General features: G+C 49.3%; 1 protein-coding gene across 1 annotated transcript; it reads right to left on the bottom strand.

The window, feature by feature from the left end:
- Window positions 1–1809: 1809 nt before the first annotated feature.
- Window positions 1810–19690, bottom strand: LOC119113563 (sialin). Its single transcript, XM_037237859.1, has 12 exons — window positions 19620–19690; window positions 18427–18547; window positions 16541–16770; window positions 16062–16162; window positions 12606–12735; window positions 12325–12499; window positions 10661–10812; window positions 4871–5026; window positions 4332–4464; window positions 3707–3826; window positions 3159–3283; window positions 1810–2447 (listed from the first exon to the last, which is right to left on the bottom strand). The coding sequence occupies exons 2-12, from the start codon at window positions 18479–18481 to the stop codon at window positions 2244–2246; spliced, it is 1581 nt and encodes a 526-aa protein (XP_037093754.1). The 5' UTR covers window positions 18482–18547; window positions 19620–19690; the 3' UTR covers window positions 1810–2243.
- Window positions 19691–26588: the final 6898 nt, after the last annotated feature.

Raw genomic sequence — 26588 nt, 5'->3', positions numbered from 1 at the left:
CGAATCAAGAAAAAACACTAAATGATCTCTGAAATGCTCAATGGAGACATCAACCCAGAAAAGTACTTTTGAACCAATAAAATACAACAGTTTCAATTTCAAGCAATGTACGAACAGGTTACGTTGTACATAACCCGGCCACATATTCCACACACAAAATGTTGTGGTAAACAAGTCACATTGACGACTTGATATGTAAAAGTAACACTCACAATACAGACAAGGTTTGGTGACGCACATAATATTTGGAGTAGGTTGTGCGATCACCAGAGCCCTAGACAAATGGCCAGCATGTGTATGAAATGTTAAAGCTACAGCGGTCATCTCCGATGTCGGATGGTGGGCGAGATGCACCCCGCTCTTGCACCACGTATTGTGAATACGGGGGCTTCTGTTCGCACTGGTGAGGCACGACAGACGTTACACAATTCGACTAATGTGCTGCTTCATTTAATTACTTATTTAGGGTATCTCTCCTCGCTTGCTGGAAACAATAAAAACGGACAGAATGTGCCGTCTCATAGCCAATACATTTGGAAAACGATGTTTTTATTTGCTTAAATACCACTTCACGCAACTGTGCTTTTCACAATTACAACTAAACGTAGCTTTCATGGTTTCCAGTACAGGGCTATGTGCGAAACAGGAGTATCTGGTAGCATCCGGCAATTCAGCAAAGGGGTTCAAAAAAGACGCAGCTGTTCCATTCTTGGGGATAAAAGAGCATTTACTGCAGGGGAGAGTGGCGCGCGTGGGTTATAGTTTTGATAAAGCCGGTAATCTAGCAGGAAACCATGGATGCAGTTGAGGCTGTTTGATTAGTTCGTTTGTCTGACAACAAATGCACACATGGCTTGTGATGTATGAGGCGAGATGGTCGTTTTATTTATTCAGAAGGCGTACTAGACGAGCGTCGTCCGTCGTCGTCGTCGCCAGCTTGTGGACTGCGCACCGCTGAAATTGCTGAGTGCAGGTAGATATGTTTCACTTAACCTGAAGTCTGAAGGAGTTAGATAACGCGCTTATGCTTTGAGGTCTTTGAAACTAGAAGCGATTTTGACCCCTGTGATGCGGTGGTGTTTGTAAATTATTGGCCGAGACAACTGTGAAATTAATCATGATATGATGAGCTTTGTTTGTCCCGATGCCCGTGCAAAATTACATTCCCAACATGGAACGAGCCATGTAAGATATCTTTGGTTTATGTCAACGAATTGCCATCTTTCCAGTGGCAATGAGTAAATAACATAAACTCAAAATACTCAAATGATGCTTCAAGAGCGCTATTAAGATTTTGAAAGTCCTTAACACGGACGCGGATTGGCACGGATTGGTTCATACATTTCTATGATAGGTCGGACTGGATTGAATTGGCTTCGAAATTTGTGAAAAGCGCATTGGTGGTTGGCTTGGTTGTTGGCAAGACAGGCTCGACGGCATCGAGTGCTGAAAATTTAATCCGTGAAGTGATCTGGTGCTGAGTGTATCGTTGGAACAGCCAGGAGTTGCCCTACGATTGCGCTGGTTGTGTGGGACAATTACTTATGACTGACCTCGACAGTCATTCCGTTTTTCCGTGGCATTGCATCTCATGATGTCGCAGGCCTTATGCGGGTTTAGTCATGTCTCAGAACAGGCCTACATCGTAGAGCATCTCTCCACCACATGGCCGTGCGTGGGCGCCGTCTGATCGTTTGTGAGTGAGTGACCGCTTGTAATCGCGTGTGAATGTTAGTGGCATCGGTGTTCGGGCACAAAATGCCGTCAGAAGAATCTAAAGCCAACTCGTTTCGTTGTATTTACCCATGACGCTATGATCCACGCTGCTAGACATTCGATATTTTCACAGCCCACTTGTTTTTCGGAATGTTTCAGCTCGTTGCAGCGTCGTGTAGTCAACCCTAGAGGCCTCCTCTACTCCGTCTCAAGAAGAAGCAGATCATGGGCGGGCGGCCCTGCCTCCGTCGTCACTCCTCCAAACAGCCGTCGGAGAGCGGGCGGTCCTGCCTCCGTCGTCACTCCTTCCAATCAGCCGTCGGAGAGCGGGCGGTCCTGGCTCCGTCGTCGCTCCTTCCAATCAGCCGTCGGAGGGCGGGCGGTCCTGCCTCTGTCGTCACTCTTTCCAATCAGCCGTCGGAGAGCGGACGGTCCTGCCTCCGTCGTCACTCCCTCCAATCAGCCGTCGGATCACAGAGCGGCGCAACGGCTTCCTGACTTTGATCAGTGGGACGTCTCCGTGGTGATCACACATCATCCGAGCAGCTGATCTGTGGACTGTCCTCATGAGGATCGTCCTCATGGGACCGGACAGACGGCTGGGGTGGCGTATCGTCAGTCCTCGCGAACGGCTGAAGCTCAGACTTCCAGAACAGCACGATCACGAAGTCCATAGCCACCAAGAATACCACCGCGATGAGGAAGAAGTAGCGCCACTCCAGCAAGGTTTTCTGAAGCATGAATGCAGCCGTTGGTCACGATGGCCGGTGTCAGTGGCCACCGTATCGACGACAAGGCGGTCTCACGGACATTCGTACAACGGACCGACAAACATCTGTGACATGACGGACAATGGACGTGGTTCGGCGTCATAGCTACGTCGGAACACCAGGCGGTATCTGTATTCATCAACGGTCCAGACTCAACTTTGGAGTGCTTACTAGATTTTGTTCATTTTTGTTGTGGTTCTGGTACTTGGCATCACCAAACGGCCCCAACAAATTCATTTCAGCAGAACTGCGCATGGCGTGCACGTAGGTCAATAAAATGTCTCACAGGGCCTTCTAATTCGTGTTCCTGCCAGCTTACCGAGGCGGTCGTCATAAGAGTCGCATATTGGAAGCTAGCTGTGTTGATATACTTAATCATCTGTCTTCTAACTAAATAATGGCATGATGCGTTTCGTCTTACTGTCTTGTGCTCAACCGCAACGCAGATCGGAATATTATTTACGTTGCAGTATGCTTAGAACCAATTCATGGCAAAATGCAATTGAAACTTCCAACATCTCAGGACTTCGACCAATCGGAGGCGTATCCCATTAGCCCGGCTTATCTTTCTCACAGAACCCCTACATCTCTCACCGGACATCCCCCCCCCCCCCTCCCGTCCCCACACCGGTGCCCGACCCTCGTGGCGGTCGGCCACGGGCGCTGACGTACGTGCGGGGTCATGGCGGCCGCCACCATCGGCGTCAGCACGCCCGTCAGGTTGCCGACGGAGCCGGCCAGGCCCCAGATGACGCCGGCGAACTGCGGCCCCAGGTCAGGCCCTGCTGACAGCGGCCCTGGAGATGGACGCCACGGGGAGCCGTCAGCGGCCGCTACAGGTGGCGTTACGGGCCAGGTGGAATGCATAAAGCGTGGAACTGACCTCACGAGGGGTGGGGTCCTGCATGCTCTGCGTTTTGCGCCGTGGTGGAACTACAGTTGTGTTTGCTTCTGTTGAATCTCGCAGTTAACCATCGCTCCCTGAGCTTGCAGTAAATTAGTGTGAGTATATCGAGAACACTACCTGCGCCAACAATTCAGTTCGGAGCCGGTCAGGTTATTACCGTTGTATTTCACCTTCACTTAAAATCTGTGTTCAAAAACGTCAGTGACTGTACAGAATCTGCTTAACTTTTGACAACACTCAGAATCGGTTTACCCGCAGAAACCACGCAAACAAAGCTTGATTCCGCCGTGAGGACGGGAAGGGATCAGCTTACCGCCGGAGACGTTCAGGACGATAATTGCGTTGCTCAAGCAGATCAGAGCCATGGTGGTGTATGTGTTGCCCGAGGGCAGGACGAGCATGGCCCCCAGCAATCCAGCAGGCACCAGCATGGCTGTTGGTTTGGTTTGGTTTAGATTAGAACCCTTTCGGCCGATGATAAGTTCAGAGCAATGGGAATAATGGAAGTAGATAATGGTCCAGTAAGACTATATGCTCCTGAGGTCCGTCCGCCGACTCTTATCCCGCACAGGGACCCCTGAGCGGGGCTGCGCTCGACGCCCGGACGGGACCTCCGCTTGGGGGGATTTCAGCTCACTCATGGCTGATGCATGTAACTAGCCCCGGACAAACGGGGCGCCGCGAAGATCCAGGATAAGACGAGAGGAAGGAACGCAGGCGCTGTGGGATGGCTGTTGGTAAAAGAGATCAGATCAGGTCATGTCAGATCAGATCAGGACGCTTTAGGCCATGTTCGGTCCGGTCTGGTCAGGTCCGATCCGGCCCAGTGTGGTGAGACATTTACCCAAATTTACTACATATAAGCCAAAAGTAGTAGCGGCCCTCGCAGCATTCGAAGACGTCTTACATAAGGAAGTTGATGATGGAAAACTACGTACCGAAACTAGCTATCAGCTTGCGTGAGGTCGTGCGACTGAACTGCCATCTAGTGGTGAGATACTGAAGAAGCCGACCACCGAGCACAACTCCGATCGAGCTGAACAAGGTGGGCAAGCCAGAGAGGAGACCGTTCTGCGAAGTAAAAAACGGTTATGATACGCGACGTCATCGAACGACCATTTCGTTCAGATATGGCGTCGGCCAATAAGGCACGTTGGCAAACGCAGGTTATGTCATGTAAGGCGGACGATACAGTGGAATTTTGCGTGACTTGAGTGTCACTGCTTCAATATAGCGCTATATGCAAACAAATGACTTAGTATTAACGGCGATGACCTTGCCAAATATTGCGTGCTGATGTATGTGGAGCGTTCGGGTCATGCTGACGGTCCACCTGATGACGCCGCTCGCAGTGGTCCCCTCACGATCGCAGCTGTTTCCCTCGTACGGAAAGTGCCGGATAGCAAGGTCGCAGGACACAGCCAAGGTCACGCGGCAGGTCAACATCGCGCAGCACGGCCAATATTACGAGACTGACCTCTGTCAGATCGACGTTCATCGTCTCCTTCAGGAAGGTCGGCAGCGTGATGTTAAGCGAGTAGTAGAACCAGTGGTAAAAGAAGAAGGTCCCGACGATGATGAGCACCTGGCGGTTGGTGACTATTGCCAACAGCGGTGTCGGCACCGGCTTCACCTACGACAACAGGCAGTTGGCAATCCAGATATGGCACGGAGTGGCGATCAGTATTGACAAGGCGGTCGACTATAGAGTGATTCTTCCCAATCTCGCACTTAAATGTCTTTCTGTCGCAAGTGGGGTTTAGGATAATCCAAATAACTTAACGCGCGCCCCGGGTGACGGTTGAATGCCCTTCGCTGGGGTGAGGGTCAATTTGGCCCCATTGAGATGTCATAAAGAAAGCTAGCTCAAGACACCAAATTCACCGGGTGGGTTTGCCTGTACGTGAGCTCACTTGCAACGAAATTTGATGTTCCTAGGTTATGACCTTGGGGTCAAACAAGGTCAAACAAGGTCAAATTCCAGATTGGTCTCTCAAGTGTGCCTAAGTCTCATCATGCAACCGCCGTGAAACTAGATACCTGTTTTATGCAGGATGTTAATGGTGTCCATTTAAGGTCAGTGACATTGCTTGACCTTTATAATTGCAAGAGGACCAAATGCCTACGACATGTAATTAAAATATTCGACATGAGCACCAGCAACTACTCCAGAAACCAAGCTCTCGAGTAAAAATGCAGAATAGTTTTGCCCTCGGTCTGTCCTTCATGCCTGACCCCAGGTCAACAGAGTTGGTTGCAATTCTAAAGTCAGTTGATTTACTGTCAACGAACTATTTCACATATGCGTGGCTTTGTCTAACACTTTGTTGTTACATCACACTGAATGATTCCCGTAGAAATGCCCGTCACCGACAGCCATGACCTGAATTGGACCTACCATAAGTCAGCGACCTCACAAGGCTTATCTAACTGTTTTCACATTAAGCCGCCCGCTATTCGATTCTCGACAGTTAACGTTCTTAAATCATTCTGGAAAAATCGTTGAAAGGGTAAGTTTGATTACCTATTCCCATCCGAGGGCATGTGTGTTAGCCATCTAAATTCATTTAACATTTTTATTTCTCGCACATTTTCAGATAACGCATGCCTTTGGCCACGTTGTAGCTCCATAGTATGGCCATCTTTAGGCATGAATGAACAGACACGCTACTTCCTCATCCAAAACCACAGAATATGTATGCCACGTCCCTATACGATAAAGAACTGCGGAATCATACCTGTTAAGCAGCTAAGAAGTCAGCCGTGCAACAACTTTGTTTATGCCTTATAACTTCGGGGACGAGTATGTTTGGACATTGCCCCCGTCTAGTTTGTTCGTACCGATGCAGCGCTTCGGCCACTAGCTCAGGCGTCAGGTCTGACTGAATTCTGCGACAACTCTGTGGGCGTCACTGCAACCAATACGCCACAATCCAAATTTCTCCTTGATACTGCCGGCTTTCTAACAGCTGTATGCTGAGCATGAGTCCAACGTTCCAACACTGAGCTAATTGTGCAAGATGATCTAATGGTGTAAGAACCTTCTGACATTGATCTCCTGGATGCTTGAGTTTTTGAGAATTCAAAGTCATATTGGGGTGACGTCTACACTTGGCTTGCTGGTGGGGTTGTTACCCAATGTCATATCTGCTGCCTCCTTGATCTTTCTGGATTTCCAGTGTTGCACCCTTCGATGATAGTTATCCCATCCCATGCTGGTCAGTGATTGTCTTTTGAACATGCGCCTTTGCTTCACCAGGCTTCCAAGTCCCACACCGGATGTTTTCGGTTCTGTTCTCTAATCCGACGCTCAGACGGCGACTCGTGTCTCTTTTGCAGGTCCTGGCACAACTGCCCGGTATGTCGCACATGCAGTTCTTTGCTCCTTAGGTGCCGATAGTCTGATTTGTGTACGCGTTCTTTTGAGCGCTGATCTTCTGTTGAAGACTGCCCTGATGTGTTTTGTCCACAGATTCTTCAGATTTTCTCCGGCAAGTCCATGTGCAAAACTAATGATATCGCAGGATTATGTCCTTAGACTGTTCACATTTTCCAGCATGCTCTTTCAACTTCTGTTAAGGAGACTTTTTCGGTGTCCGTGCTTGCACAATTTCTCGGTCAGGTGGTTATTTCTCCCCTAGATGCGCCATCATAGCTGTTGTCAGTCACCCGATGTGCAAAGCATCCCGCGGTACATTTCCTGACGGTGCCCAGTTCATGTGACCAGACGTTCGGGTAGTGACCAGTTGCTGTTGCGGTCCCGGTGCACTAATTTCTGGTACGCTTTCTTGGTTCTTTCGACTTGTACGTCTGGCAGCGGTAGCCTGTTGTTGCCTCCTTTCCATAGTGATCCGGACAACCTGTTGCAAGCTGTTTATGTGGTCGAGGCACGCCATCCCGTTTTTGGTGTGGGCAGAGGATGAATATGTCGTCGATGTATCGTGGGCACGGCGAAGGCTTAAGTAGTGCACTTTCCATCACCACGTCATCGAAATGTTCTTCGCAGATTCCGGCAATCACTCGTGGCAGAGGTGATCACATGGCCACTCCCTCGATTTTCTGGTAGCGTTGTTCGTTCAGCTGAGGTGTGGCCGTAGTTCCTCAACCACGTCAACAGCTTGCGACAGTTTATTATAGACAGCTCACCAAAGTTCTCATCTAGTTAACTATGGAACGTGTCAACAATAAAAGGCTACCGTTCCCAGTCATAAAAGTCGGAAAAACCAACAGCAGATGCAGGACATTGCCACGGCGGAAAGAAACAGCACCTAACTACCTGACCACCTAACCGAAACATTCTGGAGGACCGGAATCCCAAGGAGCATGCCGGAAAAAAGGGCAGTCGAAGGAGAAACCAACGACAGGGATATCGTTACGACAATGACTTGTCAGAGAGATCCAGAGAAATTTGTACCGATAAGTAGCATTAGAGCAGTCCTTTCTGAAGTAAATAGAAGCTCGCAAAGAGCATGTGACAAAGTCAAACCACCGACAAAGAGGAAACATATGACAAATTGCAGGCACAGCACGCCACGCAGCTGTGGTAGGTCCTGCGATGAAAAGAACCAGTCGCCTTCTATCGATCAGACTGGAAGAGCACAGAAAGCCAACTGTCCGGTTACGGACTCTAAAGTCTGGCGCGACAGAGCGTATGTGGTGAGAATTCGACCACCGACCCGCTTGAGTTGAATCATCATCGACAAAGAACAACTACGGAAAGTCAGAAAGGTCGAAGAGTCGGCACATATGACGTGGATAAGCAGCACCATCAGTAATCCATGGTGCTGTAATCAGTACTCCAATACGGCTCTGAATTCTACGAGAAAGATAATAATATCCAGGAAATGATTAAAACTCAGTTCGAACATAAAAATAATCCACCTGGTTAGTTTCGAGCTAGAGCGCAGGACTCGTGATCAGAGGAGCCCGGTTCAACCACAGCAACTCCAATAGAGACATGTGGACAACGATGCATGCGTCGCTGAAGGCGAAACACTATTCAGTTGTTCTCACTGACATTTACCAACATCCGGAGAACTAAGTGCATGAAACGCTGTCATATACGAATACATCAGACTGGGACAATGGCCCGAACAATTATCATATTTGCGATACCAATGTGAACAATTATCATATTTGCGATACTAATGTGAACAATTATCATATTTGCGATACCAATGTCTTGTATAAGTAATTTCATAAACGCAATATAAATTCCAGGAACAAAAAGCTCCCGCCGTCTGAGCTTGGACGTATGCGCCTTCAAATGTCTGAGATACGCTGGTTAATGGCAAAGCCACCTACCTTGGGTCGGGTTAAAATTACATTTTAATAGGTCGACTTGCGTGTTTACTTTCCGACTCTGTTTCACAGTAATGTATGGTTTTCTTTGAGGCGGGGCCTTGTTCATAAATCGTAATATGAGTTCTTAACTTATGACAGCCCAACACCAAACATTCGTGGTCCCAACTGATGACAGACGTATCAGATTAGCACATGGTAGCAAAACCACTTTGATGCATTGGGAGCTGTTCGACAAGTTAGGTGCCCCAAAGAAAACTTCTGCTTTCGGATATGGCTTATTTTATGTTACTAGAACATGGCGGATCAAAACCAGATTAAGCCCTGCTAGGTCCTGCTAATGCGACATGACGCAATCGACAGCTAGTTGCTGTTTTAGCCCTTTTGTGGACAAGCTTTATGATTTGAATGCTCATCTTACTGATAATTACGTTGACTTCATAGTCCATTAATATTTCCAGTCATCCTATGCTACATCTTTTTGCTGCAAAATCCACTCAGCATGGAGGATTAACTGTATAAAAGGAGATATGATTCATGAACTACTCACTGAAATTGTCGCACGTGACATCTGCGCTCATTGAGGCTGGCACCTTGTTCTCTGCTTCCTGCCCTTCCATGACCTTCGAAACACACATAGTTTCGACTGAATCCAGCTTTGTGGATTTGGGTAAATTTGTCAAAATATCATGTTAATCTGGTTAAAGTTATCGCATATCTCCGAGCACTCCAAATAAGTTACTGAACGCTTTTACAGGTAAGCTTCCTCTCGCGCCATCCACCTATCTTCGGGGCTATGCCCATGCCCGCCAGCCACACAATCCTAATCACTTGTTCCCCACTGTTGTGCTACTGCTGTACTCCCGAATTCTACCGTTGCACAGAACTTCAGTCTAAAGCATCGACAACTGTCAGGAACGTTTTCATCCAAAGGCACTGCTTTGCGTTGAAAGCTGCAGCAGTGGTGTGAATTGACAGAGCTATAACGGCGTGAGGGGAAAGCAGTGCCATTGAGACAATTTCTTGCAGTATTTACCCGTGATTTAGTAAACAGCTTACTGATAACAACACCAATACCTACAATTTTTTGAAAATGTGGGCCCATCCAACCAATTGCCCATTTCCTCTAGATATCCATGCGTTTACCCTGCTTGTCAAGTCCTTAATTATTCCATTATGTTAATGATATGTCCGCCATTAATGATATGCTGGCGCCTAAATGATTACAAACGTGCGAGCTTTTAGAGAAGTCAAAAATTTTCCAAATCTGACTAAAGCAATGAATCTAGGCCCATGTGAAGGCTGCCGTCTATGTTTGTAACAAGCGCTACATCGTTCCCCTGCATCCAGCATCAATTTCATAAACATTCGTGATTTTTCATCAGACGATGGCACATCTACCGAATCCCACGAAAGGTTGTCTCCAGTAAACGGCTACAACTGCAAGGGGCTACAGTGGCAAAATACGGGTGTTGATCAGCATGAAACAAAAACAATATACAGCCGGACCAAGAGATACCTAAATAATTAAACTGTGTCCTAATTAACGCCAAAAATATGTCGCTGAGAAGCATCATCTTTGATCACCAAACCCACAGTAATCTGGGCCGACCACGGAGTCACTGGGCCTAGCCAGTAATATGGGCCCAGTCAGTAATCTGTGCTGACCACGGAGTCACTGGGCCCAGCCAGCAATCTGGGCTGACCACGGAGTCACTGGGCCCAGCCAGTAACCTGGTCTGACTACGGAGTCACTGGGCCCAGTCAGTAATCTGGGCTGACCAAGAAGTCACTGGGCCCAGCCAATAACTAGCTCTGCTGCAAGGAACACCGGAGTCCAAGAAGTGACAGATACCTGCACGATTAGCTCAAAAACGTCACTTTTGTTTGGTCACAGGAGACCTGCGGTAATCACGACACCAAGGCTCAGACTGGCCAGCGGCCGCAATGTCGTTTTCACACTAACCTGTTTGTCCGACAAGGACTTTATGGTAGCAACCCGACACAGCCGGTGGGATGTCAGGAACCTCTGCTCGTCCTCCGAACATAGCCGACTCTCATCAGGACAGGTGGGGACCAGAAACCACGCCACCAGTACCCAGGCTAACGGCAGAGCACCTGGCGGAAGCACGAACAGACCGGGTTACTGACAGCGCTCATGGAGGCGGCCACGCGGAGACCGGGCTACTGGCAGAGCACCTGGGAACGTACCACGGAATCCAGGCTGTTGTAGCCCATCTGGGGGCGTAGTGGTCTAAACTACCGACAATGCACAAGGAGGCGTCCCACGGAGCCCCGGCAATTGATAGCGCACCTGAGGGCGAACTATAGAGTCCGAGCTACTGGCAGTGCACACCGGCACACCAAGGACTACGGAGTCCAGGCTACTGGTAGAGCACCTGAGGGGTACAATAGAGTCCAAATTATTGGTAGCGCATAAGGAGGCGTCCCATGGGATCCAGGCTAGGGATTGCGCAGCTGGGGCGAGCCAATAGTCCAGGCTAGCAGCAGCGCACACGGAGGCGCACCACAGAGTCCAGGTCATTGACACCGCACCTAGTGGGTAGAATAACGCAGAGTCCATGCTATTGAAAACGCACATGACAGCGTGCCGCAGAGTCCAGACCGTTGTCAGCGCGCGTGCGGGTGATTAACCACGTGCCCGGGTGATAACGATGCCGACAGGGGTGTCACTTTAAAAAGTGGGTTGGGGACCCAGCCGATAATTTTGACCTAGCCTACCCGAAAGCCTGACTTTTACAGGTTTCTGCCGCGCCAATTTGCGCCCCTCATGTCAAAGATTGGTTTTATGTAGAAGACTACTCTCTGGTCAACGAAATAACGGAGGACGTTTACGTACGTTTCCTGTGTCATGCTCCCAGAGCGGCTGGAACCATTGCAACAGACGGAGGAGGGGACGGGATTGGAGCAGTACGGCTGGGCCAGCCGGTAATGGGCTGGGTGGCGGGCGAGGCCAGTCGGGAGCGCCGCGCCGCGCTGTTCCGACCGGCCAGGATCGCATCCGCACAGCGCGAGTGAACAGCGAATCCATATTTTCTGTTGAGAGTTTTCAACGTAGATGCACAGGTCAGTTTCGAGAATAGAACCCTCTGGAGACTAGTGTCTGATGACTGCAATGTATCACGGAGTTCAGCAGTTGAGCATTTGTTGTAGATAGGACGCTAAATGAATAAGGTTGCAACTCATTTGGTCCTTTTCTATAGCACCACTCAAAGCATGACGTGGGCTACACAACTCCGTTTTTTAACTACAAATATGCGCTATGGCCGTAAAGTCACCACACTTGTACTAAAAAATCATCATCACCACATCATTTTCTGCCGGCAGCTCCGATGGAAGCGGCTGGGGGCGAGGTGCCTTGAGCTCTTAAGCTTAAGCTTAAAAGACTAGAATCGTCAAAAAATTGTGATCAAGGCACGACATGACCCTACAGACCAAGTCTTCACAAGATCTGAGATGCTGGTATGATCTCGACTGATTGAATTGGCGTAGAACGACTCGCAGCATATCGAGCCTGTGAAGTAAAAGACGAACGAATAGTCGCCGTGCCTGCAGGCCCGCGCCTGCGCCGAGCCGCCGACAGGGCGGTCAGATGACGTCACATCTCACCGGTGACGTAGAAGACGAACGGCCAGCCGCCATACTCGCACAAGGAACTGCTGATGGGAAAGCTGAAGCCGGCGAAGATGTACTGCAGCGACCAGGCGATGGAGAAAAGAGTGGAGTACTCGTCGGGGATGCTCCAGTTCCTGATAAGCACCACGCTGGCCGGCAGGACTACAGACTGGAACAGCACCGGCCCGGTGTTGACGTCACAACGCTGACGTCACATACGGCTGTCGGTGAAGCGTTCCCTTCCCACCCATGATGAAGTATGTGCAGTTACTTACACAGGTGAAGCCTTGTGCTGCCCTCAGTGCAAGAAGCAGATAATCTTTGGTTCTGGCGACGATGGGGAAGAGCAGTGTGGCCACTGCCTGGGTGACAACGCCGAACATGAGCACCAGCTGGGCCGGCAGTCTGTGGCACACGTAGGTGAACATGAGCACAAGCTAGGCAGGCAGTCTGCAATGACAGGCACACGTACAAAGTTCTTAGACCCAGGCTCAACAAGTCGGCTGGCTTGGACGCAGACGTTATAGCCAACACTAGCAATACGGGCGAAGCAGAGTATGATGAACAAGGCTTTGATGGTCAAACACAGTGCACCCAGAGTATAGTTTCGTCAGCTTGTTGAACTGCCTAACTTAACCGCCGTTCTCTCGGGATACGACGGCAGAGATGGGAGTTTTTGTCTCCCAACACACCACCGTTGCATTACAATGCATTGTCTCCTACACCTGCATGGCCTGGTAAGCATCAAGCACCAGCCCCCATGCCAGCCAGAGGCGTGCCCTGTGGGGGCGGTGAGGTGAAGGGAACGATATCGCTCAGGCACCGGAGGACAACGCTAAACAATTCTCATTTGTATATAGTCCTTATGCCCGAGGTTACAGTTACAGGTTACAACGGTTACAACGGGTCCAGCTGGTTTGATCATCAGGTGCCAGATCTGGCTACAGCCTGCTACCATTTGACGACAATCCTAGCTTTCGAGTCAAGCCAATATCCCCATTAACAGGAGTTAACGGCTGCGTCTAAGCGGAACGAAAGGTCGCCAACGAACAGAGCCGGCTTTATTTACCGCTAATCGGACCTCGGCCAGGCGTTCTCGCCAAACTTCTGAAAGCGCCATTGCTTAGATTTCACAGGCATAATTATTATTACCGACCATTTCACGAACACTGACACCAAATCGACGACATAACACTGCGCTTGGATATTGTAAAACATAGGCAAAGATTCATATCAGAATAGCCGTTATTCGAAGGAACGCGAGCACTCAACAAATTTGGCAAAAATGCTGTTCCAGCGTTTTTAGTGACTGATTGGGTGCTTTCCATCTTACTTCGGCGGAGGAGTGTGTGGGGGGGGGGGGTGGGGGGGGGGGGGTGACAAACTTCTTGCGTCTACCCATGATATGGGATAAGGTAGTGTTAGTAACTAACGTTATCAAGTTATTTTATATTTATGACCGTCGAAGACGTCCACCAGATAAACACCTTTAAGTCAAGCCATTGTGCAAAAGACTCAATTGCGGTTACTTACACCGTAGACACCCTTTTCAACAATTTGGTGGCCCTGGCATGGGCATTGATTTGTATTACTTTATGAGGGCCTTGCTCCCCTTCCCCCAATGTTGGTTGGGTCCTCCTTCCAATCCTGGCTTGGGCCACCAATATTTTTGGCTAGAATATTAGCCTTTTATGATGAATTAATGGAATAAAAAGCTCTTAAGTTGTTGATGCCTTCAAGAAGCTTTAGTATGTAGTCTTGATACTTTGACAAGGGAAATATTGTTTCCATGTAATTCCATCAAGATGCAATAGTCAAATCACATGTATCTAGCTAGGAACAATTTTTTTATATCATTTAGAAACACTTATGGACATTTCTTCTGCCCATGCCTTTAGTTCACCCATATTCTGGAGAAAAAGAATACTATGCCTGGCAATCAGCAAGGTGCATCGGTCGAGGGCGCTGGATGTCGGTAGCCCCATTATTATTTACATCGGTGCTGTGTGAAGCGAGGCGGGCTCTGAGGACCATTTCATACAATCATCATTTATTTTGGATCATGCCGCGGTGTGTACGCCCTGTAAGCTCCGCAAATACTAGGAGCAAGCTCTGCACGTGCTGTAAGCGCCGTACGTATTGTACGTCCATGAACAGGGACGCTGCAAGGATATACAATTTTATCGTCGTGTTTGCGTTAGATGTTTGTCGTGTCTGCCACCGAAGTTTTCGATAGGTTTTGAAAAGTTTCGATAGGAAGAGATCTAGCATCATGTTTGGTACTTTTTTGTTGTTTAATCTCTTTTAAACATTGCATAAGTTGGTGAGTGCATTTGCGAGGAGCATTATGCATCTAGATAAGACAAAAGCAATAGCCTCAGTCCTCATATTTTGACTCTTAAATGTCGACCGCGACACTTTTTCTCCACACAGCCCAAACATGGTATTAACTCCACTGCTGGTCTCGCGAAGAATTTTGTGTTAAGCAACATTTGCTCAGGTCCATGGTAAGTAACGTCTCATGAGAAACCAAATCGGATATGAAAATTTGTGTTTGGGGGGGGGGCGACATCGTCTAAATTGGGCGGAGGGCAGTCTGTTAAGCCCTTAGCTCGCCTCCACCAATCATTTACAGTTATTGATACCTTTGGGTTCTGATCATTCAGCTTGCCCGCTCTATGTGCCACGCCTTACATAAACGCCGCAGCTCCTCCAGACACCGTGGCACACGACAGAAGCCGCTGCGCACCGCTGCGGCGTCGAAATGCATCAGCGGCTGCAGCAGCGGGCAGCCGCTGCGCCCGCATAGACAGATCTGAGCCAGGCACAGCTTACGCATGAGCTGGCAGCATCGCCTGCTGCCGGCTATATCCGTCCACCCTCGACAAAACCCGCCCGTGGCAGTGGTACAGGGTTACGGCGTAAGCCAACGCTCAAGGAACCAAGTAGGCTAACGACGGACGTGCCGCTATCGTTCGCAACAATGCAAACGTAAGCGTCACCGAGGGTCACTGGACTGAGCTTAATGGCCTTTTTCTTTATTTCCTGTCACATGGTGCGGCAGGACTTTTTCAACTAAGAAATATTTTTTTAGAGTGGAAGGATTTCTTGGATTTGGGCTCAAGTCAAGCGGTGTTTGTTGTGCGAGGCCTGGCTGCTACCATCCGATCGTGAAACTTCACGTCAAGGACAGAATTTGGCCAGGCTGCTACCATCTGGGCGTCAAATTCCACGTCAACGGCAGAATTCGGCAGCGTACGTTGACGGTGCCACAATCCTCGCCACGAACCATGCTGCGCTCTGATGTCACCCGAACTTAAACAAACGCGACCACTGCCGACGGCCGCAGGCCATTCCTATCAGTAGGAAATAACGAGCGCTTATAGCGACCCAAACCCACCCTGCCACGGGTGGGAATATCGGAAAACAGGCGTTCTTGCCAGCTGAGCTATAGGGACGGAGTTTACGCAGGAAGAACAACGGTCATGTGGTTCAAATCTGAACAGACCGACACCGGCTGCACGGACAGGACCTAAGGCCCGCGCGCACTATAGTTCCAGAGCACTTGAAAATTCATATAAGATGCGTGTTAAGGCGCGATTGCCGGTGTGGTGTTCCAATGTGGTTGAGACGACAAATGTCTTCCAAGATTCATTTCCGTGTCCATTTACGGGCCAAATCATCTACCTCCCTCGTCGCCGTCACGCTCGTCATCATCGTCGTCAGCTGACCTGTCAGCCACCCAGCCACCGGGTGCCAGCGCTGCCGTGTAGCCGTAGAAGTAGCTGGATAACAACAGGCCCTGGAACGTCTTGTCCCAGTGGAACTCGCCCTGCAACATTGAGGATATTCATCACGTTAGAAGCACCTGGCTGTGTTCACGTTGAGCTTTTGATTTACCCAGACTTTTCAATGTATTCCAGGAAAACAATGGACAGGAAAGGCATACAAAATTACCAACGTAGATTTTGCGCCCAACACTATTTAGTGAGGGCTCTCTTCCCCGTGTGCACATTGTACACCGCTAGTCTTTACCACCCTAACCAGTTGTTGTCATTAGATTTACAACACAGCAACATGCTGATGCACTGGGCCGTCATCTGCCCCACATGAAGGGTGGCGCCGCTGGGAATCGAACCCAGCACTACTGGTTTTCCAGACGCGCATCTTAATTACTACGCCGTGGCCACCGACTACCGGCCACCCTCACCTGGCCCTCCTTGAGGCCTGCCGTGGACGATGCGTTCCCGGTGCCGCCCATCTGCTCGCGCGGGTGGGACGCATTCCAGGGGTCGTCCCGAATGCTAACCGACGGTGGCTCCACGTCCGCCACCATGCACACGACAGCAATGCTGACGTTGTAGCGGTTGATCATCACGGTGCCGGCGCCGAGACCGGTCATCAGGATGACCAGCAGTCGCGTCGAGGGTACCAGGCGGTCTGCAATATTAACGGCAGCGTCGGGCGAGCGTGGAATTCTGCGGTCGGAGCCATTCGAGGCCAGAGCCATGGCGGAGCAATTGTTTTTTTCCAGCGTGCTGCACTTCCAGCTAAAACTATAGCTCAAGTTGTCTTGTGTTCTGAGAACAGCACAATGGACACTTGCCAAGGGGCACAATTTTACGTGCATTTCGGGCCATGGGGTACTTCAGTGGCCAGTCAGCATCGTTACTAAACCGAAGCAGAGTAACGTCGAAGCACCCGTGCAATAAAGTTATCAACATCTGTCATATCACTGCTTCCAAAACCACTACAAACTGAGCTACCTCCTACCTAAAGCTGCAGACTGGCTGTGTATTGTCGCGCACCGTCACTGTAAGCTGAAATCGGTTGCGGCCGTCACAGCCCTAGGTCATAAAAACACGTTTGTCCTTTCCCCGCGAAACAGGAGAGCGATAAGTGATTACGAACGTTAGCGCGGGCCAAGCGAATATGGTCTGAATAGTAAGAATGCCTCGAATTTGATCGGCGCGGTCGTGTTCGGCCATTACGCTTTCCGAAGCAAATCTTTTTACAGTCACTGGGCGCGCTTCCATGCTGTTTCTAGTAACAGGAAGCGCAGCTATTTAAACTTAATGTCGCTTAGATGCTTCGGCATTGCGTGCAAGCTGTTCCAACAGGCGCTGTTTGTCTGTGACACTGCAATGCGAACAAAACGTAGCCTTTGCATCCCACGATCATGTAAAATGTAAGGTTCAACAGCCGCGAAACAAAGCTCCACACGACTAGCAACTGGAGCCAGATTTCGACGAGCCAATGTCGCAGTGATGCAGGACTAGTACATTTTGACAGGAAAGAGAACGGACTAGCGTACTGGCAAAAGTGAGAGCTGATTTGTGCAGAAGGTCACGTGCTCTACGCCGTGCAACCAGAGTCCGCCCCCTGGGAAGCGCTGTTTTTTTTAAAATGTTTACGTTACGGACATACAGCTTCAACTTTGTTTGCTGAACCAATCTTATCATAAGTTATAAATCACTCACTGATGAATCTTATCGCTCTTTGCTCGTCTTTGTTGCGCCGTTCTCGAATCCTGCCACTTTCCTTTGTGCGAGTTCTCCCGCGAGGTTAACCGTCAGTGCGCCACACGAGCCAGCTGAGGACAATACTTGGTTTGTATATGAATCCAAGTTGCGCTTGGTCGTGTCGTGCTTGTGCATGTTGCACGCTTTGATTATCTGACTGCGGAATGACCGCTATTTATTAGTGTTTAGTTTGCCGTACAGACGCAGAAGCCGGCACGATGAGACATAAGGACTTTGCGTAGTGCTACAGCGGCTATCTGATGCACGCATATGTCAAGAGGTGCTTCTTCGCCAAATTACAAGCCAGGTAATGGGTGTGGCCGCTTCAGGATGAATGCCAAATTTCGGCAACCAAAGCAGGCCTGCCAGGCCCGAGGCGTAAAGCATTTCAGCGCATTAATCAAACCTTTGCAATGGGTTCTCGGAGACCTACAGTCGCTTCTGCTTCGACATCAACTACGTGATGATAATTGCTCATACTTACGTCCGATCGCTTCGCTCTCCCTAAGTCACAGATGCGTTGTTGGATTGTCGAAAGTGGGTTCAGAATGGTGTTCACAGTAGCTGTCCTTACATTTTAGCACTTCGGCCTCGACCTGCTTCGAGGCCTCTGCGATGCGAGTCGACATGTCTGTGCTGCAAAGTTTGGTTCTGAAGTCTTCTGCGGGCTGGTCACAGCATAGAGTCGTTGATCACTGCATAAGAGGCGGTTAAATAACTGTCAGTGTTGGTAACGCGTTTTCCCGACACATACACGTGCAAGTCTGACAAACATGCCTGTGGATATCAAGAATTTCGTGACTTGTTTTACATATCAGTAGATTTCCGCTGAAGCGACCAGATACCTGACAAATACATAATGTAGACACACTACTGAATGGCACGGCGGTCGTGATATTGTCCCAATGAACCAATGACACCAATGCTCGATGTGGACAAAGGCCCGAAGGTGGACAAAAGGCAAAAGGCAGAATCACTGCAGATTTTGCTGCCAGTCAGCTGTTGCAGGCTAAAAATACGACCTATAGTTCGGAGACTCCCAAATAGCGAGGAATGATAGCTCAGTGCAAAAGCTAAATGCTGCAGAATCCAGGGATTTTCGGCGTTGGTGTGGTGTCCCTGGCTAGAGAAATGCCACCTTTTAGCTTTTTTAGCGATGCTTAGATGAGCTGCGGGCTTAAATGTGGCAGCTCTAGTCTGCATCAGTTGACTGGCTGCAGAATCTGCAGCGATTCTGTAGCCAGCGCGCATGATGTGAGGGCGCCTGAAAACGAGCTTGCGTTCACTGGCATTTCGGTTTTAACATGCAGTACCAAATCACTTGGGCATGTCAGGAGAACTTGCACCGCAGAGGGCATCGGGGAAGCGATGTAGACGATGTGAGAGGTGTATACGGCGATTTGACTGATCAGGCCCGACAAAGAACTGCCATTCTTCCGAGTAGTCCGCAACAACAAAGCCCCGCCGCCTTAACCACCGCCTCCTCTTTACCGCAAATCTGCGATCGTCTGCCGCAGGGAGGGACGACAGTGTAGTGCTTACCGCGTCAGCGTTAACCACAGCGCGCCTGGGAGACCAATGATGCGAGGTGGGATTCTTCGTGGTTCTCGTCTGTGACCTAGACTCCATGCTAGTGATCCTGCTAGGATGACGAGCAGGCGACGCTATATAGCCTCCGTAGATCAGTGCGTCGTAAAGCCCCAGTGACGACGACGACGATTGTCTGCCCCGGCTGTGACGTCACCGTCGGGAGAGACGTCCACTCACCGTTAGTCTTCGGCTGAAGAGGCACCGGCGTCGTCTCCCCTCCATGGGCACATGGGTAGGCCTCCAAACGCTGCCAGCAGGATCGCACGGTCACCACCTGCTTATATAGGGAGCGGCCCCGCGCGTGCCCCGGGCCATATTCCGCACCAAAGCCGCGCGCTCTGCCGGGAATATGGAGCAGTACGATGTTGGCATCGGCGTGGGACGTCGCGCTGAGAGGAGCTCGGTCAGCAGATGGCGACCGAAGGTGGAGTGACTTAGGTGTCATGGGTGAAGGCGCGAATGTTCGCTCGCTATACATGTAGTACGGTGTTGCGTAACGCCCTGCATGATCTACGCATTGAACTCCCAACATTATTAGTGTTATTTTCGAGTATGTGTATTTCATTGTGTATTGTGAATTGTGTATTGTGCATTGCGTGTTCTATGTATGTATTGTATTCCAAAAGATGTCACGTAAAATATGTGTTCTAAAAGATGTTTTGCAAGTGGCATGGAAGTTATGCCAATTGATGTGATGTGAGTAGTAATCTGTCTGATGTGGTAATCTGCTCATCGGTGTGATTGGAGTACAGTCCGTGATATGAAAGCGCAGGTTCAAGTATATGTAGGCTGCAAAGGTAAATAGTGATATATACCGTATGCGCGCTTGTGGTAACCGAGAAAAATGCGTAACTCAAAATATCCAAAAAACGTGCCCTGATTTTCTTCCTCAAGTTTTGTTTGGTTCAAATTTCAGAGATATTTTTTGGAAAAAAACAGTTTTACATGTGTTCAGGACTGAATGAGAATTGGTCCACTAGTTTGTTCTGTGTAGGGCACAATGATGCAAAGTGATTCCCCTTATATCGAACACTATTTCCTCCACATCATTCTTTCTTGTTTCCTCCTGGTCGGCCAAAAATTCAACGACAACTGCTTGAAATGCAAAAAGTTGGTTTGAACAGTACAACATACACCACGACCACGTTATCAACCTCTACCACGAGTTGGCAACCCGCTGCTGACGCGGCTTCTTTTGCAAATGTGTATATTGCACCAACTCTGGCATGCGTGCAAATAATGTCGAAATTTTATTGGCTGCAATGTATGCTGACATACCGATGAAACATTTCGAACAGATGGGTCAGGAATATGCCATGAGGAATGACACACCTGTGATTCGCTGTCATCTTGGCAATACAGCGAGTGATTTTCCGTGCGCTTTGTTTGTTTCTCAATTTTTTGTTTTCTGTGATTTTTTGTAAGGTTGTCAGAGCCTGGTAAGCCTGGTGTGTACCTGCACGATGCATTCAAAGACGGGGCAACCGATCCACCCGACTGTGGCGTGTTGGGTTCCAGTCGCTTAAAGGCGCTCGCTATTGGCCCCTGACAATTATGACCGATATCAGCGGCGGCGCCAAAGGTCAGTTGATATTGGCGATATCAGCGATATCCGCCGCCCTTGACAATTATGACCGATATCAGCGGCGACGCCAAATGTCAGTTGATATCGGCGATATCAGCGATATCCGCCGCCCTTGACAATTATGACCGATATCAGCGGCGACGCCAAATGTCAGTTGATATCGGCGATATCAGCGATATCCGCCGCCCTTGACAATTATGACCGATATCAGCGGCGGCGCCAAAGGTCAGTTGATATTGGCGATATCAGAGATATCCGCCGCTCTTGACAATTATGACCGATATCAGCGGCGGCGCCAAAGGCCAGTTGATATTGGCGATATCATCGATATGCGCCGCTCTTGACAATTTTGGACGATATCAGCGGCGGCGCCAAAGGTCAGTTGATATCGGCGATATCAGCGATATCCGCCGCCCTTGACAATTATGACCGATATCAGCGACGGCGCCAAAGGTCAGTTGATATTGGCGATACCAGCGATATCCGCCGCCCTTGACAATTATGACCGATATCAGCGGCGGCACCAAAGGCCAGTTGATATTGGCGATATCAGAGATATCCGCCGCTCTTGACAGTTATGACCGATATCAGCGGCGGCGCCAAAGGTCAGCTGACGTCAGAGGGCAGGACGGACCGTGTCTACCATTGCAGCACCTTAAACCTCTGCTACCAAATTGTGTCGTTCACCTGGAATCGCGTGATTGCATGGTACGTGTCAGGACTCACACAGCAAGCACGAATAAGCGTGAGCTCTGATCCCAGAAATGCATCCATTATTCCAGGTCCGGGCTCGGATAGTGTTTTGTTTTTTTACAAAACCCTCAAACGTACACCCTCAGCCTGTGCGCCGTTCCTTAGTGCCCATTATTACCGCACATCATACTTCACTGAGTTACTCCGTTGTTTCCGATTATTATAAACATGGCTCCCCTGGCCCTTCAAAATCATGGCAGGCCAGGCCGCTAACAGGCCTGAAAAGCATGACAGGCCCGGCCGCCGACGGGCCTTAAAAGCATGACAGGTCAGACCTTTCAAGATGTAATACTTCCGGCTCGTTGGCATCATGACCCGGTCAGCCCGCGGCCTCCCGTTGGCCATGAACTTGATGCCATAAACTGAGCTAGTGGAGCCAGACACCTTTGACACCGACGAGCTTTAATAATGCGTCGGACATTCTGCTCTCTATGAAAGTGTAATTGGTGGGGTCCGCTGGCGTAGCACACACGTGCCACTGCATAACGAACAGAGCTCATACACTCGCTCGCATTCAACCGTCTTGAACGGTGTACGGTGAACGGTAAACTTGAACGGCCACTCCCACCCCTGTTTGTTTCTATACATCAGGTGAGTTCGGAACATGTGGCTAAAAAATTTATGTTTGCCTATCCTTGACCCTCCCTCTCCAGTTGACTTGCTCCTCGTATTCTGTTATACAATTTGTACCATACCATGCCTTTTCCCCACATCAATCTCAGTGTAATAATGACAAGTGCAAATGACCATATCCATAGAAATGTGTAATACTATTACAGATCTCTATTGTCACCGTGACATATCTCTACCTGCTCGCCCCCATTCCTCATCCGCCCTCTTACGTCTTGTTTTTTATGACTCTTTCTGGATTAAAGAGTTATGCTCTCTCCATCCAACATAACATGCAATATCGGCTCTTTTGCCCTTATGTCGCGTGGCACTACTGATTCTCTCTCACCAAGCTTTGAAGTCGGTACGAGGCACCACGAAACGCCACGGATTTCAGCTGAGGATGCTTCAAACCCCGGCGGCGAACAGAAATGGTGAGAAAAATAGCAGAGAGCAATAAAAAGCAATGACCGCAGCATTTTTTTTTTACTTTTTGGTCTTTGTAAAAATAGGATGATTAAATGGTTCAAAGGCTTCAAAAGAGATCCAAAAGAGGTGACGCTAGAACAAACATGCTGCACGTTCTGCTACTGTATGCACTTGACGCGGATTAAAGGTTTACTTTACCGGCATCATGATGAGGAAATAGTAGGACAGAATGAGGTGCTTGTTTTTTACGGCAGTTAGGATAGTGAGGTTTGCATTTTTATGTTGCATGTATCAATTTAATTACTCGTCATACTAACAGGGTTTTGAATTTGTCATTCAAAGCGATCGGCAAAAAAGATAAACACTCTGGAAGCTCCGTGGTCTCGGATAGGCTGATCGATGCATTTTGCTTTTGGTGCCGATGACAAGACGTTCATACCATTGTCTGGCAAATCTAGTGTAGTGATTTGTGACGAGAATCCTGAATGTTTGCGTGTACAGGCTTGATCATTGGGTGTCATCGACTTTAAAGAGAAACGAAATAGGGGCATCTCAGTTTTGAAAGAGACACTCCCAAACACTTTAAGACCGCTGGGTCCAGCCCCATCCCCACCCCCACCCGTCTCGTTTGACCCACAGTTTCGTGTTGTACCAATTTTTTACCAGGTGTGGCTCCTGGCTATCAAGCTACTGTAAATTTAACTAAAATACTGAGCTAGAGAAATTTTAGCAGACATGCCAGTCACACCATCCGCTTGTCGCGGAGATCCAGAAGGAATTTTCGATGCTGTGCATTTGATCGAACGTCGAGTATGTAAATGGTGCCGAGACCGACTTTGTTTGGCGTTTGTTTGGCGTGTTTGGCGCCTTGCCGGGGAGAACCGGAGTCTGGCTGTTGCGCGTTCACTCTCTGGACAGCGCTAATGCCGTGCCAAGTCTGCGGCGTTGGCGTGATATGACTTGGACTGCTTGACGTGTATGCCTGGTGTACGGGCCCCATGCGTGTCTCAAACACTAATCGAATGTCAGTGAATCAGGAACGCGCGGACCTGTTATGGTGCTCCATGTTGCAACATTGCGCGGGATTGCTAAGCGCCGAGCTCAAACTGGGTCTGGAAGGCTGGAGCAGAACTGTGCCGAGGTCGTATCAGGCCAGCCGGCAGCACATTCACCCGTGGTATCGGTTCCGGTAACGCGCGGTGCTGTTTCTAAGGTCGTGTGATTTGCCATTGAGGCCGTACGATTCCTGGGCCAAGGCGGAGGCTGCTCATTATATGGCGAACATTTTGGAAGGAAAAGATCGGCTTTCACGAAAATGCATTGCCTACAATCTTTGATTATCACTGCATATTAGATGATGTACTATGCTATATGTATTACAAAACACTATTATCAAATACATCATTAAAACAGATAAGAAAAAATGTCAGGCAGGACTGCGGAGCGTCGGGAATTCTGGTGTCCAAAGTGCAGCATTCATTTTCATTAATTTCCCGTGAAAGTGCGCTATTTTCCCAATCCTTTCCGTCAAGAGCGGGTGGCAATCATCACCCAGCGTCACCTGTATCAACCACTTCGCTCTTGTTTACATGAGTATCACCAGCGTCTGTTGTGTGCTCCACCACTCCGGTCCTCTTTTTGAGACTTTGTCGCCACCCAGTTTTTTGTACTTAATTGTAATAGCACAAATCTATACGCCCTAACAATAGCCGCAGCTTCATACAGTGTGGGACTAGAGATCCAGATACCTGACTATCTGATTAACAATCTTTATGGCGTTAAGTAAAACAACTACATTGCCGCCAATAATATCACGTTGTAAATGTTCACAATAAACACCGCGGCGGTAACGCATGTCACGTGGCGCTTTGCAATTGCCTCAATCGCTTCTTAAAAATCGGAATCGTTCGCCCCTGGTCTTGCGAGTTGCGAATGCTACCCCGACCGGCGCCGACCTTTTTCCTGATTTGCGAGTGGCGGATGCTACCCCGACCGGCGCCGACCTTTTTCCTGATTTGCGAGTGGCAGATGCTACCCCGACCGGCGCCGACCTTTTTTCCTGATTTGCGAGTGGCGGATACTACCCCGACCGGCGCCGAGCTTTTTCCTGATTTGCGAGTGGCGGATGCTACCCCGACCGGCGCCGACCTTTTTTCCTGATTTGCGAGTGGCGGATACTACCCCGACCGGCGCCGACCTTTTTCCTGATTTGCGAGTTGCGGATGCTACCCCGACCGGCGCCGACCTTTTTTCCTGATTTGCGAGTGGCGGATGCTACCCCGACCGGCGCCGACCTTTTTCCTGATTTGCGAGTGGCAGATGCTACCCCGACCGGCGCCGAGCTTTTTTCTGATTCGGTGTGCGGTGCGAATGTATCAACATTTATTAAGGAGCTCTTCACATATTCTTCCTGGTCCTACTTCCTTCCAAGCCCCTGCCACTTCATGAGTACCAAATATGCATTACACATTCGCGAGGGTGGTCCGTGTTATCGTGCCGAGACGAGGGTCAATAGTCGCATGCAAACAAAACAAATGAAAGCTCCGTCATTTTTATCCCATTACGATCCCAAGCTCGCATTATTCACTCAGAAAATTGGCGTGAATTTTGCCCTCCACGTAAGTTGATGCGTTCAGCGCGTGATTTTTCATCAAAGACATACGTTCCGTGTGGAATTTCAACACTTGCTTGAGAAACTCTGTGGTAACTGCATTACTGTAGATGTCGAATAGGGACTTTCCTCTTAAACACATTTTGTTCCCTACGTTCCAAAGATGTTTCTTTCATCTGCATATGCATGCCCAGTCGCGAGTTATTTGACTTGTAAGTTCCCGTTGACAATTCTTTCAATCATCAAGGCCGCACATTTGTTTTGAGTCAGACATTTGGTGACCCATTCCCAGGGGCATATTTTTTCGCACCTGCGTTTGCTAGCAGCCGCTGTCAGGGGTGTTAAAAGAAGTGTTGACCGAAATTGTTCCCGCCTTTGATATCCTGACAAAAATGTGTTGCCCTATAACATATTAAGGGCCACAGAGAGCGTCGTTTTGCATCTGCAGTTATATTTTCCCGTAGCTCTACAAATAAGTTCCGAGAATAACGAAAAACAATCCCTTGGAGTATGAATGTCCAGGCCACCAAATCTCACATAAATCCTACTAGAGGTTCTTTGGCTTTAGAGGACGATAATGTATTAGCGGCTTTAGAATCCCTACGCATTTCTGCACTCTCGCATCAAGTTGCGATGTCCAGGACGAGTCTGTTAAAAATACCGCCCCGTCATTGCACATGTTTGCTTTTGATCGACTCGTTTCATGTTCGTACTCACCCGGTACATCACATTTGCAGCGTCGGTCTCAGTCCGACACATCAGCGGTGCGAAGCGTCCAGTCCGGACCGGCTCACCCGGTACATCACATTTGTAGCGTCGGTCTCAGTCCGACACATCAGCGGTGCGAAGCGTCCAGTCCGGATCAGCTGCTCACCCGGCACCGCAGCGGCCTCAACAGCCGGGGACCTAGCGAAGCTCACCTGTCAGGATTGGCCGCCTCTGGGAGGGCCTGGGCAGGAGTGAGCCCAGGTAGACGTCTCGTCAGCTGGTTCGGATCGTCTCCCGCCTCAATGACATCGGTGCGGTCAGCCTGGGTGTCCGAGCTTGACTTCAGCCAGGTGGCTCCATGCTGCGTGTATCCTGCCCACCAGTTTAGCTTGGTTTTCAGCATGCCATATCAGCAGGTCAGTATCCATCATTCAGCGGCTGTTCTTATGGG

This window comes from Pollicipes pollicipes, unplaced genomic scaffold (genome assembly GCF_011947565.3).
Source record: "Pollicipes pollicipes isolate AB1234 unplaced genomic scaffold, Ppol_2.1 Scaffold_7262;HRSCAF=8765_pilon_pilon_pilon, whole genome shotgun sequence".
NCBI lineage: Eukaryota > Metazoa > Arthropoda > Thecostraca > Pollicipedomorpha > Pollicipedidae > Pollicipes > Pollicipes pollicipes.
This window is presented reverse-complemented; position numbering and strand designations above follow the sequence as displayed.